This window comes from Egretta garzetta, unplaced genomic scaffold (assembly GCF_000687185.1).
Source record: "Egretta garzetta isolate BGI_Z169 unplaced genomic scaffold, ASM68718v1 scaffold454, whole genome shotgun sequence".
Classification (NCBI taxonomy): Eukaryota; Metazoa; Chordata; class Aves; order Pelecaniformes; family Ardeidae; genus Egretta; species Egretta garzetta.
In genome coordinates, this window is record NW_009259429.1 from 1,008,352 (window position 1) to 1,020,943 (window position 12,592).

Consider the following 12,592-nt stretch of genomic DNA (forward strand, 5'->3'; position numbering starts at 1 on the left):
TAGCACAGTTAATGAAGTACTAGAATAAACTACAGCACCTTGCTTCAGTGCAGCATATTGATTTAGGAGGGCAGTTACTGATGCAGTTACTGCAAAGACACTAACTTAATACAGGGAAAAGTTCAGAGAACCTGACTTCTACAACTTCAGTACTAACAACTGCATGATCCATACAAAAGAAAGAGGGAACTCGATGAGATTATGTTAGCTGCCATATTTCATTACCTTTTCATCAAGGGCTTTATGGTGCTCAAATAAAGATTTTAGTGCTTTGAGAACTTCTACTTCACTAGAAACTCCTGCTGGAGACTGAGCTTGTCTCTTTACAACAGTCATTCTGAGAGATCGCTCATGCCTGGAAACAAGACACTCCAAATGTTCCAGTAATAGCTAAAACAAAGAGGAAAAAAAAAAAAAAGCATGAACAATGTTTATTCCTGTTCTGCATAGCTGCAGAAAACTTTGAGTCCTAAACCATCAAGTTTTGGGTTCTAAGCTTCAAATCTGAGAGACAAAGACTATTGCATCAAAGCAGAAAGACCTGTTTTTAGCATTTCACCCATGTTAGAAGTTATATCACAGCTAACACATTTCCTACTTCTCTCTTTCAGTCTAGTTTTAAATGAGGTTTCTACTTAACCAGGTCTTTTTGCTTCCACCACCAACCTGAGGAACTGCACACTTGTCAGAAGCATACACATAGGCAATGCTCTGAAGTGAAGAGCAACTGTTCTGCTGGCAGCAGCATAAGCTGCTGGAACAGATCAATACAGCTTGCCCACTCTATTCCTCTGATCTCGGGTGTTGTATTATTACAAAACTCTTAACGACAAGAAAGCTGAATGACAGATAGCAGTGCAGTCTTACAAGCTGTTCCTGATTCTGAACAGCAGTATTTGGAGCTGTGCATAAGCTTCCAAACTTTCTTAATCAACACACATTCGCACTCCCAGGGGGATTCATGTGCAAACATCAGGGAAAAAAAAATACTTTTAGCTTTTCAAATTCAACATTCAACGTTTTTCTCCATGTAGTTGGATGCTTTAGTAATGGTAATCTTGGAGAAGACAAGGAACTAACCCTTGTATTATTTCTTTCTGCTTTCAGTTCAGCGATTTCTTCTTCCCTTTCAAGGAGCTGCTCCCTGCATACATTTAGCTCTTTCGTAAGTGCTGCAAATTCCTGAAATAAACCAGACAGAAATATAAGCATATCAAATATTGGGATACAGTGAGAGTAGATTCATACAAACCCTTGACATGATTTCTTGAAGTATTCAGTTCAGATGTCTAAGGCCAATACATTTGTACTAGTCATGCTAAGCAGGCTTAAATTCAAACACTTAAAACCGTTACATTGTCAAATGTAGAGATAAAAGATGCCTGACCAGTACTTTTGAGAACTCATTTGTCTCCAAGGCAATTAACTAAATTGGGGTATCCCTGGTAAGCAGAGGGAAAAACGTATTTGTAATGCACTTTGTTATTGTTTCAAAAAGTTGTTTGGGTTTTTTTAGATGGCTGCTGAGGAAGACATGAAAAAACAGAGCACTAAGCAAAAACAGAACCCAGCAAAACATGACAAATTTCAAGTCAGTATTTAATTGTGAGAGACGACGCATAACCCTGGCATCTGCCAATACAGAGGTTACTTCTTCATAGTAATAGAACATCCTTGAAACTTCACCACTGGAGGACTCAAACCTTTTCTGGTATTTATCTACTTCAGCTACATACAGGGATTTCATTTATACCTACTTCCAAATCTCGCAGAACAGAACTGAAACAGCCCTTTCCCCACAGTCCTGTTCTAAGTCTTGGAGGATTAGAATAAAAATTTTCCCGAAGCTGAGCCCTTGGGCTCAAAAGCCCGCAAAAGGCTTTTCCCTTCAAATTCAATAAAGCTTTCACCAAACAAAACTGAACCAGAGTGAAACGGTACACAGAGGGAAAACACACCAGGGAACAGCTAATTCACTCAAGCTAACTCACAGCAGTTCCTGCATGTTTATTTGAATATTTTTTGAATACTGACCTTAGTCAAATTTAAAGAATATATTTCTAAGTTTCTGGGTTTCTGTCAGGGAGACACAACTGTACTCAACTCAGTATCTGAAAGAGCCACTACATTCTAAACTATTTCCAGTCTGTCAACAGCCTCACTAAAAATACTTAGTATAAAAGACATTTAAACTTTCTATCAATTCAGTGAGCGTACTCTGGACAGAATAAAAGACACAACTATACCTCGCATTTATAAGCAAGTACTGAGCCTAACTTTATCTATCTACTTACTCTGACAAAATTTAAGTTGTAACCTGAACCACATTAGAAATTATTATTAACAGTAAGCACGAACATGAACAAGTCCATACTTTAGAAGAGGGCTTTGTAGGAAATGGGGAAAAACCACCCCTCGTGTCACCAATGCAACTTAGGATGCAAAAATAAATACACATCGGTCACTCCAATGGCCAGCGAACACTTCAGAAGCACTTGTATAAGAAAACATTGAAACATTAGTAAATAAATTAGCCTTCTCCATTGTCTAAAATAAAAAATGCTAATAAACAAGAGTCATGTCTAATAAACAGTAAATTAGTAGAGCTGAGCTGGCAATGATCAAGACAAGATGAACAAGACAAATGTGCAGCTAAGAACAACATACTCTGGAAACACACTGTGTGCACAAATGCTGCTTCTCTAAATTTTCCAGGCTCTGCAAGATGTACTGCTTAATAGACAGCAGCTGTAAATCAAGTAAAAGCTTAAGATGGAGCTGTTTTGCAGTAAAATTCAAAGGGACAGAAAGTAATTGCTTAAAAACAAAAGGACACATCGACCAGTTATACTAGCACATCTGCATATTCTAACACGCAGATAAAAAAAGCAGACATAGTCAAAAGACACAGTCTGCAAATTCCAAGATCAATTTGGTAAACTTCATTCTAAAACATATATGTAACTGAAAAGACAAAAAATACTGGTGTGCAACATGTGAACTCCTTTGGAATTGCTAATGTACTAGGCTTTTAAAGGTTGCTATGAAAAGGACAGTAATACCACCATCACAGATGCAGAAGCCATCTCCACAATCCTGCTTCCTAAATAAAAGCCTGCTCCTTGGAAAAAAGATTCAGTATAGTCCCCCCTAGTTAATCAGCAAATCACTTTCTCAATTACTAAAAAAACCTATTTGATTTCTTTAACATACTTAATAATTAGATTCACATAAATATTTCACTGCAGCATTTCATCTGCATCCTTAAAAAAAACCTGGCATATTATTTTCAAGTGAAAATCCCTGGAAATACATTATTAAAACAACCTGCTCTGTAAACATAGCCACTGGAACTTTTAAACACACAAAAACTACAAAATGTTCCTGAGTGCAAGGTAAATCAAGAAACAAAAAAAAAAAAAAAAAACACCAAAAAAAACCACACACCTATTTCAGGCTTCACAGAAGCTGACAGAAAAATTGTCTCTACAATGAACTTCCCCTGCAGAACACTCCATGTCCAAACTTTTCCTGTGCTTTCAATATCCCACCTGTGGGAGCTTCCAAGACACCCAGGCAATTGATGGCACCCATCCCTTTTGCTCTGACACAAGCTTAGGTAAACCAGAATGTGGTTTTAAAGTTGTAGTTCTTCACAGCCCTTCCCTACTTATCTTTATGAATTTGATAATTAAGTACTACTGAAACTACTAGAAGTACTAATACACTCAAACTATTTGCAAAAAGAGCTTGATATGAACTTATTTTCTTGATGGTGTTTTTGCCCTTTTCAAAATAATTTAAAAAAAAAACCTCAAAATGCCAACATCAAAATTTGTAAGTATCAACATTACACAATTCTCCTAAGGACACTGGACTGACATGGGACTTTCTGTATTTTTCCAGTCTCTACCTCAAGTCTTCAGAACAGGATGAAGAAAGTAGTAAAGACTACCAGACACTGTTTCGTCATCCTTTCTCAACTTAAAATCGCATCATATTCTTATCTTTATCTTCTGAAAAACAGCTGTATATTTGAAAGGAAGTCTATTCACTCTTCGAGTGGATTATAGTACCTACAGTTCTACGGCACTGCATACTTCTGTATGACTATAAATTGTAGCACAAATATATCATAATTATGATGTGAACCATCACACTGTCAGATGACCCAAAAAAGAACAATGCACGCAGGAATTTCTATTGCTGCTGCATAAACAGACTGACACGTATTTCTGGCATTGCATAACACCTCCATTGCTGTTTGTTTTGACAAAATATAGTCGCTTTGAGTCCCATAAGCTGCCTAATAAAGAAAACTTGAATGCCCTTAGTTTCAGTTGACACTGCCAAAAGACATGTCCTTTCAAGTTTTACTACTTACCTTCAACAGTAGACAATTTGTGATTTCCTCAAGCAGTTCAAAAAGGAGGGAAACTATTTGCAACTTTATCAGCTCAAAAAAGTTTGAGTTGTCTCGTAATTTCTTCCTTGGCATTAGATGAATGTATAGAAAGAATTAAAGAAACAGAAAAATCCTGAGAAACTTTTCTACTCATCCACAAAGCTGTATTACTTTTCTGTAATTAAGGAGAAGATTGAGAACATCAGAATGAAGTTCTGCTCCGCTCCTGGCTGCCAACAAAATAACAAGTACCCAACTCCGAGGACTGAACAGGACTCAGAATAAGAACTTCAGAACACTTGCAAGAATCAGTCGGAGAGCGCCAAATATACTAGGTAAATATCCCCTGTGATTAGAACATACTGACAAACACACGTACGCTATACTAAACTGCAATGTTTACTGAAGAAAGTAACTCTCTGAACCAACTGAATCATTCCAAATACGACACTCTTGCTGCCAGAAATAAATACTCTCAACAAGAAGCTAAATTGAGCAAATAAGTTTGTTGTTGTTCAGTAATACATTTTCTGGGGTAGGGGGTTGCCCACATAACTCCATGATTTCTTAATGCAATAGCATTTCTTCTACATTAACCTTCAGAACTGACGTTCAACCTTCAGTATGTTAGAAGCCACAACATAAACATCCTTCCAAAAGTTGGATCAGCTGGTGTCTAGCTGTCAAGCCTGTACACTTCTGATGTCTGAGCTAACACTCACTTGGTTACATGTGAGATCTTGGCCCAGGAACATTAAAGCTTTGAGGGAACAGGTTCTCTTCATGTTTATTACAAGCACAACCTATAGGTTCCACAGATAAGTACATCACAAGCCAATAAATGCTACATGACTGGAAAGACAGTATTTAACTTTGGGGAAAAACCTGAAAGAAACAGAAGTAATCCCTGAAAGTCTATTAAAGTAAGCTCTGTAGTCAGGACACTCTACAGACACAGAACTGCAGTTTGCTTAGAATTTGTTCAAGCAAAAAAATTTATTCCACAACAAAACACACCATCACTCTTGAGAGCATAAGGAATCATGGGTTACAGGCAACAACATGACCAGAAGGCTTATTTAAATGATGAAAAGATACAAAAAAAGAAACACATTTTAAATTAATTGAAGAAAATATTATTAAATACTATTCAAGTAGTATCTTCTGGCAATACAAGTATGAAGATGCAACTGTTGCAACTTTAGGAACATCTCTACCAGAAATATGTGAGTGGAATTTATCTGTGTAATCTCCAAATAATATTTTGGTTTACTGTTAACATTCTATTCTGCAGCCTGCATATCAAACAACCCACTCAAAAATCTGAGAAGCTGAAGAGAGCATTAGAAGAGCAACTGGGGAAAGCGCAGGCCATCAGGGATGCAAAACCAACGGAATCCAAGATAAGTTTCCATCATACTATTTACATTACATATAAACCACAATTATTCCAAATGACGCAGGCAGGAAAATGACAAGTATACAGTCTTAAACAAAACAATCAAAGAAAACCTAAATATCTAAGCTTAACAGAGTATTTCATAGCCACTTAATTTTATACCTAAGGGTTTCAGGTAGCACACAGTGACTGGTATCCCCAATATATTTGGAAGTTCCTAGCAAGCAAGTTTTTGTACCTATTAAGTCACAGCAGTTTAGCTTTCTTTTTTAAGCTAACAGTCAGATTTATAAAACAATTCAAGGGTATTTAAGAGTCAAAACTGAAAAGACTCGATGTGTTTTAATCAGTGTATCCAGCCTTCCAAGACAACAGTTACACACTCTTTAACAGCAACAAACCCAGAAGAAACACCAACCAACACAAATTGTGCTTTGCCTGTTCAGCATAATAAATCAGACTACTTTCAACCTTTCCATATCTCTGGCATGTGCTAATGGTAAAGAGAAAAAAAATTAAAATAAATAAAATCAATCTAGAGCATGTGAAAAAAAGTATTTTGTTTTTCACCTAACAAAATTAATTTCCAGTAAGTATCAAGCAGCCTGGATTTTCCAACCTGGAAACATAAAACTTATTAAGAGAAGCAGTTCTATGAGAGTAGTTTATCTTTTGTTCTCAAAAACCCCAACAACTTAAAAAAAGAATGTAAGAAAATACTTAAAGTAATATTAAAATACGGTTATGTCAAACTCCTGCATTTCATGCTTGAAGTAGCTGTTTTTCCAACTAGAGCTAACTACCCTCCGGAGTGAGAATAGTGTAGCTTATAATATAATTAATGTATCAAGCTCCCTTCCTATTTCTCCTTATGCATAAGATGTTTTATAACTCAAAAAAAACACTACCAAAACACAGGTGCAGATTTCTTTACTATGAAAAAAATTCTCACATTATTCCAACTAGTGGCATTGAGATATTTTAAAATGTTTACCACCACTTTTGGTTAACTCTCAGAAGTTTATATTTTTCTTGACTCAAAGAGCATACCTTTTTTTCCCTAGCAAAAACCGTAACACTGCATGAACACACTCACGTGAATATTGCTGCCAGTCAGTGACTAACACTAAACCTGAGTAAGTTTTTATCATTCCAGCCCTCTTTTTTAGTACAGCATTATTCAAGCGTGGATTGACCTATCTAGGCTTTGTCATGAACACCGCTCAATCCTAAACAGGCAATTAAGTTTTAAAGTGTTTACAGTTGCATAATGTTATTGCTCTGGAATGAAACTCGCTGTTTCCAGTCCACTTTGGAGCTGAAAGTAGAATCAACTGCCTGGCATTTGACAAGCAATGAGCAAAAGAACTCTTAACTCACAGCCAGTAGGTACCAAACATATGCCCAAGAGCAAAATGGAAAAGCTTATAGTAAGACCAGGTCTCCATGGTAATAAATAGGTTTCCAGTTACCATCCTGAGTGAGTTGCTTAAATTTATGTGCAGTGTTCACTGAGCCTGAACTACAAAGCACTAAATCCAAACCTCATTGCTAGGAGCTTTCAGGAAGCACTGCATGTTGACGTGGAAGAAAACTTAAATGAAGGAGGGTGGTATTTGGCAGCTTTGCAAGAGGAGTGCAGAAGTAACAGGAAAAGGGAGGTAGAAACACATCGGTTCCATGTTCTCCCTCCTGTATCTCCCCTTCCCTAATCTAACACATTTGTGATAGACATTTCCTATTTGGGGTGTGGGGGCTAAAAGTACCGGAACCGAGACATGGCTGGATTTAGCCTCTCAGTCTTTGAAGGATCACAGGTCTTCCTTTCACCACATTAATCAATGCTCAAACTTTATACATGCTACAGAACAGTCTGGAAAGCAAGCCTGTAAACCCTAGTACACAGAGCAAAGCATAGGTCGAAGACGGGCGAACAGGAGCCACCTACACTCAAATCATTAACTACAGCCTGTATAAACCACCCAGACTAGCCAAGTCACTACCGCCTATACTCTTGCATTTAATTTTCTCTAAACCCAGCAGAAGAGTGCTGTTATATATACAAGACTAGGGGCAATGCCTCATGCAAAAACATGTCTTTGTGCATCACTGGACAGCCGACAATCACTGATTACACACCATACTTTGCACTGCAAGGTACACATGCCGATCTCCGACCATCTTCCAAGCTCGACCATTAATTAGACATAAATACAACACAATGAGTACAACAGTCATATAAGCAACAAATTATATCTACAAGACTGTTAGCAGGTAATGTGCTGAAAGTCAAAACTCAGCCACAGCTGCATCCTACAACTTCTTCATACGTCTGTGAATTACGGAAAGAGAATATGAAGTCATTTAAATAAGTCAGAAAATTTCATCCAGTCACTCCTCTTTCGGTCTAACAACTTGCAGTTTGCCAAGCATCTTCCTGTAGGGCAACTAGCCTTGTGATCATTGCAAGATTAAGAATCCATAATTTCTCCAGGTAGTTTGTTCATCTTTTCATCAACCTTAACAAATCACTGCCAGCACGTGAGGCTTGTTCCAAGTATGGTAGGGCACACAGGGTATATTTTCAGTTAACCCAGAGCAGACACCACACATTTTTACCATAGCCTTTTTAACACAAACTTTTAAACTACTTCTAAAGCTACAGATGTGTATCAAAGATTACACATCTAACCAATGAACAACTATACCCAAGTACCTATTTTTTTCCCCAAAGGCTTTCTCCAAATACTCAATTAGGGGGGCAAACCCAGGTGTAAGAAATCAGGAAAGGAAGGCAAGAGACCAGCATGGCTGAGTTGAGACCTGCTGGTCAAACTAAAGGGCGAGAAGGAAACGCACAGGCAGAGGAAGCAGGGACAGGTATCCTGGGAAGAGTACAGGATGCTGCACAGCTGTGTAAGGATGCATACACACACACACCCCCAATGAGCAAGACTGGCAAGCTGGCAACAACTGACAAGGAAAAGGCTGAGGTACTCAACAACTTCATTGCCTCAATCTTCACTGGCAACCTCTCCTCCCATGCCTCTCAAGTGGATAGACCACAAGATGAGGACTGGGGGAGCAAAGTCCCTCCCACTGTAAGAGATCACGTTCATGACCACCTGAGGAACCTGAACATATATAAGTCTATTAGACCTGACGAGATGCATCCCAGAGTCCTGAGGAAATTGGTTGATATTGTTGCCAAGCCACTCTCCGTGATATCTGAAAACTCATGGCAGTCAGGTGAAGTCCCCAGTGACTGGGAAAATGGAAACATTGCACCCATTTTTAAAAAGGGTAGAAAGGAGGACCCTGGGAACTACCGACCTGTCAGCCTCACATCATGGAACAGATCCTCCTAGAAGCTGTACTAAGGCACATAGAGGACAGGGAGGTGACTTGAGACAGCCAGCATGGCTTCACCAAGGGCAAGTCCTGGCTGACGAACCTAATGGCCTTTTATGATGGAATGGACAAAGTGGACAAAGGAAGAGCTTCGGATGTTGTCTCTCTGGGCTTCTGTAAGGCCTTTGACACAGTCCCCCACAACATCCTTCCCTCTAAATTTGAGAGATATGGATTTGATGGGTGGACTGTTCAATGGATGAGGAATTCATTGAATGGTCACATCTGGAGGGTAGCAGTCAACAGCTCAATGTTCAGATGGAGATCGGTGAGAAGTAGTGTCCCTCATGCATCCATAGTGGGACCAGTACTGTTTAGTATCTTCATCAATGACATAGACAGTGGGATCATGTGCACCCTTGGCAAGTTTGCAGATGACAGCAAGGTGAGCAGTGTGGTTGATGCACCTGAGGGACAGGATGCCATTCAGAGGGACCTGGACAAGCCTGAGAAGTGGGCTCGTGTGAACCTCATGAGGCTGAACAAAGCCAAGTGCAAGGTCCTGCACCCGGGTCAGGGCAACCTCTCCCATGGGGACAGGCTGAGAGAGTTAGGGTTGTTCAGCCTGGAGAAGAGAAGGCTCTGGGGAGACCTTATTGCGGCCTTTCAGTGCTTAAAGGGGGCTTGTAAGAAAGATGGGGACAAACTTTTTGGCAGGGCCTGTTGCGATAGGACAATGGGCAAAGGTTTTAAACTGAAAGAGGGTAGATTCAGACTAGATACAAGGAAAAAATGTTTATGATGAAGGTGGTGAAACACTGGAACGGGTTTGCCCAGAGAGGTGGTAGATGCCCCATCCCTGGGAACATTCAAGGTCAGGTTTGACAGGGCTCTGAGCAACCTGCTCTGGTTGAAGATGTCCCTGCTCACTGCAGGCAGGTTCGACGAGACGGCCTTTCAACGTTCCTTCCAATCCAAACCACGTTCCATGATTCTATGAACCTGCAACTTAATAGCACGCACAGAGGATTAACAAGAAGTGAACAAACTGAACACTAACTAGAAACACTATTTTCTTCTCTTGTCTTTGTAAAATATTTTTAAAATGTTGTCCCTACTCAGGCAGTGTTGAGTAACAAAGTCCAAAAGTGGAACCATTACAACAGCTGTAAGGTAAGAGCTGCCTAGTAGCAAGTATAGGAAATACAGGAGCACCCTTTGGATTTGTATGAAACTTAGCATCTATTCATATGCAATGGTGGCAGAAAACCTTCTTCCATCACATGGCTAGAATCTTTTCATTGTGTTGGTTATGCAAAGAGTTCCACCTTAGCTGCTCTTGAACGTACATGAACACATCCCCTGAAAGGGCAGATATGGCACAGCAGTATTCAAAACCATACCAAGGTTGTTCAGCTTGGAAAAATGTAAAAGATCAGCTAAAATATATATCAGGAAAACTTTAGTCATCATTGAAGAACAGGCTTTTCAACTCGGGATGGCCTGGCTACTTTGTGCAGAACTGTGACTGTCGAGACTAGTCAATAACAGCATAATCCTTTCCAATACTGTACCAGTCCAAGTACCAATATTCCAGAAGAAGAGTTTACCTTAACACAGAAATAAATTTACAATACTTGGGGGGTGTTAGAAACACAAATGCCTCTCAGTTACACTCTGAATCAGTGAATCCTAAGTGTTTCACAATATGAATTACCACATTCCTGCACCCCAGCCTAGTCTATTTTGATTAGTAACTAATACAGTAAGTAGTAGCACAACTTCTTAGTTGTAGCTTTAGGCATCTCCATTTTTGGAGTACATGTCAGTGAAGAAACCTACCCACACCCATACCCACTACGGCAAAAGGAGAATACAGTTGTACTTAACTAAAGAGGAAGAATCTTGCATTACCAGTTGGACAAGATATGGGACAAAACCAGTCTCCATCTTTAATATGACACTATAGAGATTTCATTGAAGTTTCTCCTCTCCATGTAAAGCTGGTCAAGATTTCCTGGGATCCCATACAGGATTTCACAGCATACAATGATTCTCAAAAACGCCAAACTGTAAAACAACTGCAAGATATGCTGAGAAAATTTAACAAGTTCAGTATTTGTATGGAGGCTAAGCAGCTACTACAAAAGCTATAGCAAGATCCTTTAAGTCATAGACAACACTGAACCGTCTGTTTCCTTGGGGAAGAAAAAAAAATTTATTTTTCTGTATATCAACTCCCAACATACAGCACTCACAAGAAGTAGCACAATTCTGGCACAATTAAGCTGAAACTTTAATATTGAATTCCTATGACTTTTATCAATTAAAAAATATTTAATCCTAAATACTGCATTCTAGCGTGTGTAAAAAATTAATCCTCCCATGACTAATACTTCACTATTTTTTAGAAGTAGACACAGGACAAGATCCTTCATGCATGATTATTTCAGTGACAAGATACTTCTGCTTGCAAAAACTGCAAGCAGCAGCTGAAGCACTGCCCTGCCCTATTCTAATCATTCATCTTGGCCTCTCCTTGTCAGGTTTAGTTCTGCGGCCAGTAGTTGTAAAGTAGTTTTTTCACACTGTGTTAAAAGGGAGTGCTTGGGAATATCTGAATAAAGCTGGCCAAGCCATCCTCATTAAACAAGCATCAACATGTACTTCCCCCTCAGTGCTCTCCTCATATATATATATATATATTTTTTTTTTTTTCCCAGTGGTAAAATACAGAGCAGAAGGGTTACTCTAGGCTGTGCTCTTTATGATATATTTGGATGTTATGGAAAATTGGAAAACAAATTATTGCCATGTCTTATTAAAGATCCATGTGTCTGGACCAGATGTTTGCTCTGCAGCCAGTTCTGCTAATGAGGAAAAGGGTAACTAACCATAACATGATTGATTTCTGGGTGAAGGTCCATCTTTGCCTCTAACCCTAGCAGCTGTGTATATTTTCTGTTTTGCAGAGAAGATTATATAGCCTGTCCACTACCAAGACTAAGAAAGAAAATATGTATTCTTTTTATCACCCCAGTTTGCATGCTAAGTGAATTTACTGGTCTAACTGAAGCGAAATATATCAAATCTGTAATATTTGGACTAAATGCAACTGGACCACTCCATGGAAAAGTTGCTCTATTTTTTACAAATAAAGGCAACTCTAAAGCCCACGCAAAATGAGTGGAGTCCCAGGTCTTACAAGAGACAAGTCTACTATTTAAACACAGAGAAACTTAACTCAGCAGCATAGATACTGTGTCAAAGTGTTGCTTTATGGGGGTTTTTTTTAAGATTTTTTTACGGTTCAAAGTAATTTTTTGTCTGCCACAAAAAGATATCCATAATCAACTGTTTCAAGCTTCCCAAGTACCTGAACCCAAAAAGCATGTTACATCACAGAGTAAGACCAGGGATATGAATAAGACTAAAAG

At 38.9% G+C, this 12,592-nt stretch overlaps 1 protein-coding gene across 4 annotated transcripts in view; it reads right to left on the reverse strand.

Moving 5' to 3' along the window:
- The window catches only part of PPFIA1 (PTPRF interacting protein alpha 1), a 75,198-nt gene that overhangs the window by 36,120 nt on the left and 26,486 nt on the right, over positions 1-12,592 (reverse strand). For all 4 annotated transcript variants that reach the window (XM_035892623.1, XM_035892624.1, XM_035892625.1 and 1 more), the window contains 2 exons: positions 1,081-1,182; positions 226-390 (listed from right to left, as the gene is read on the reverse strand). In XM_035892623.1, the coding sequence (XP_035748516.1) occupies positions 226-390; positions 1,081-1,182 (267 nt within the window). The remainder of the gene's footprint in view (positions 1-225; positions 391-1,080; positions 1,183-12,592) is intronic.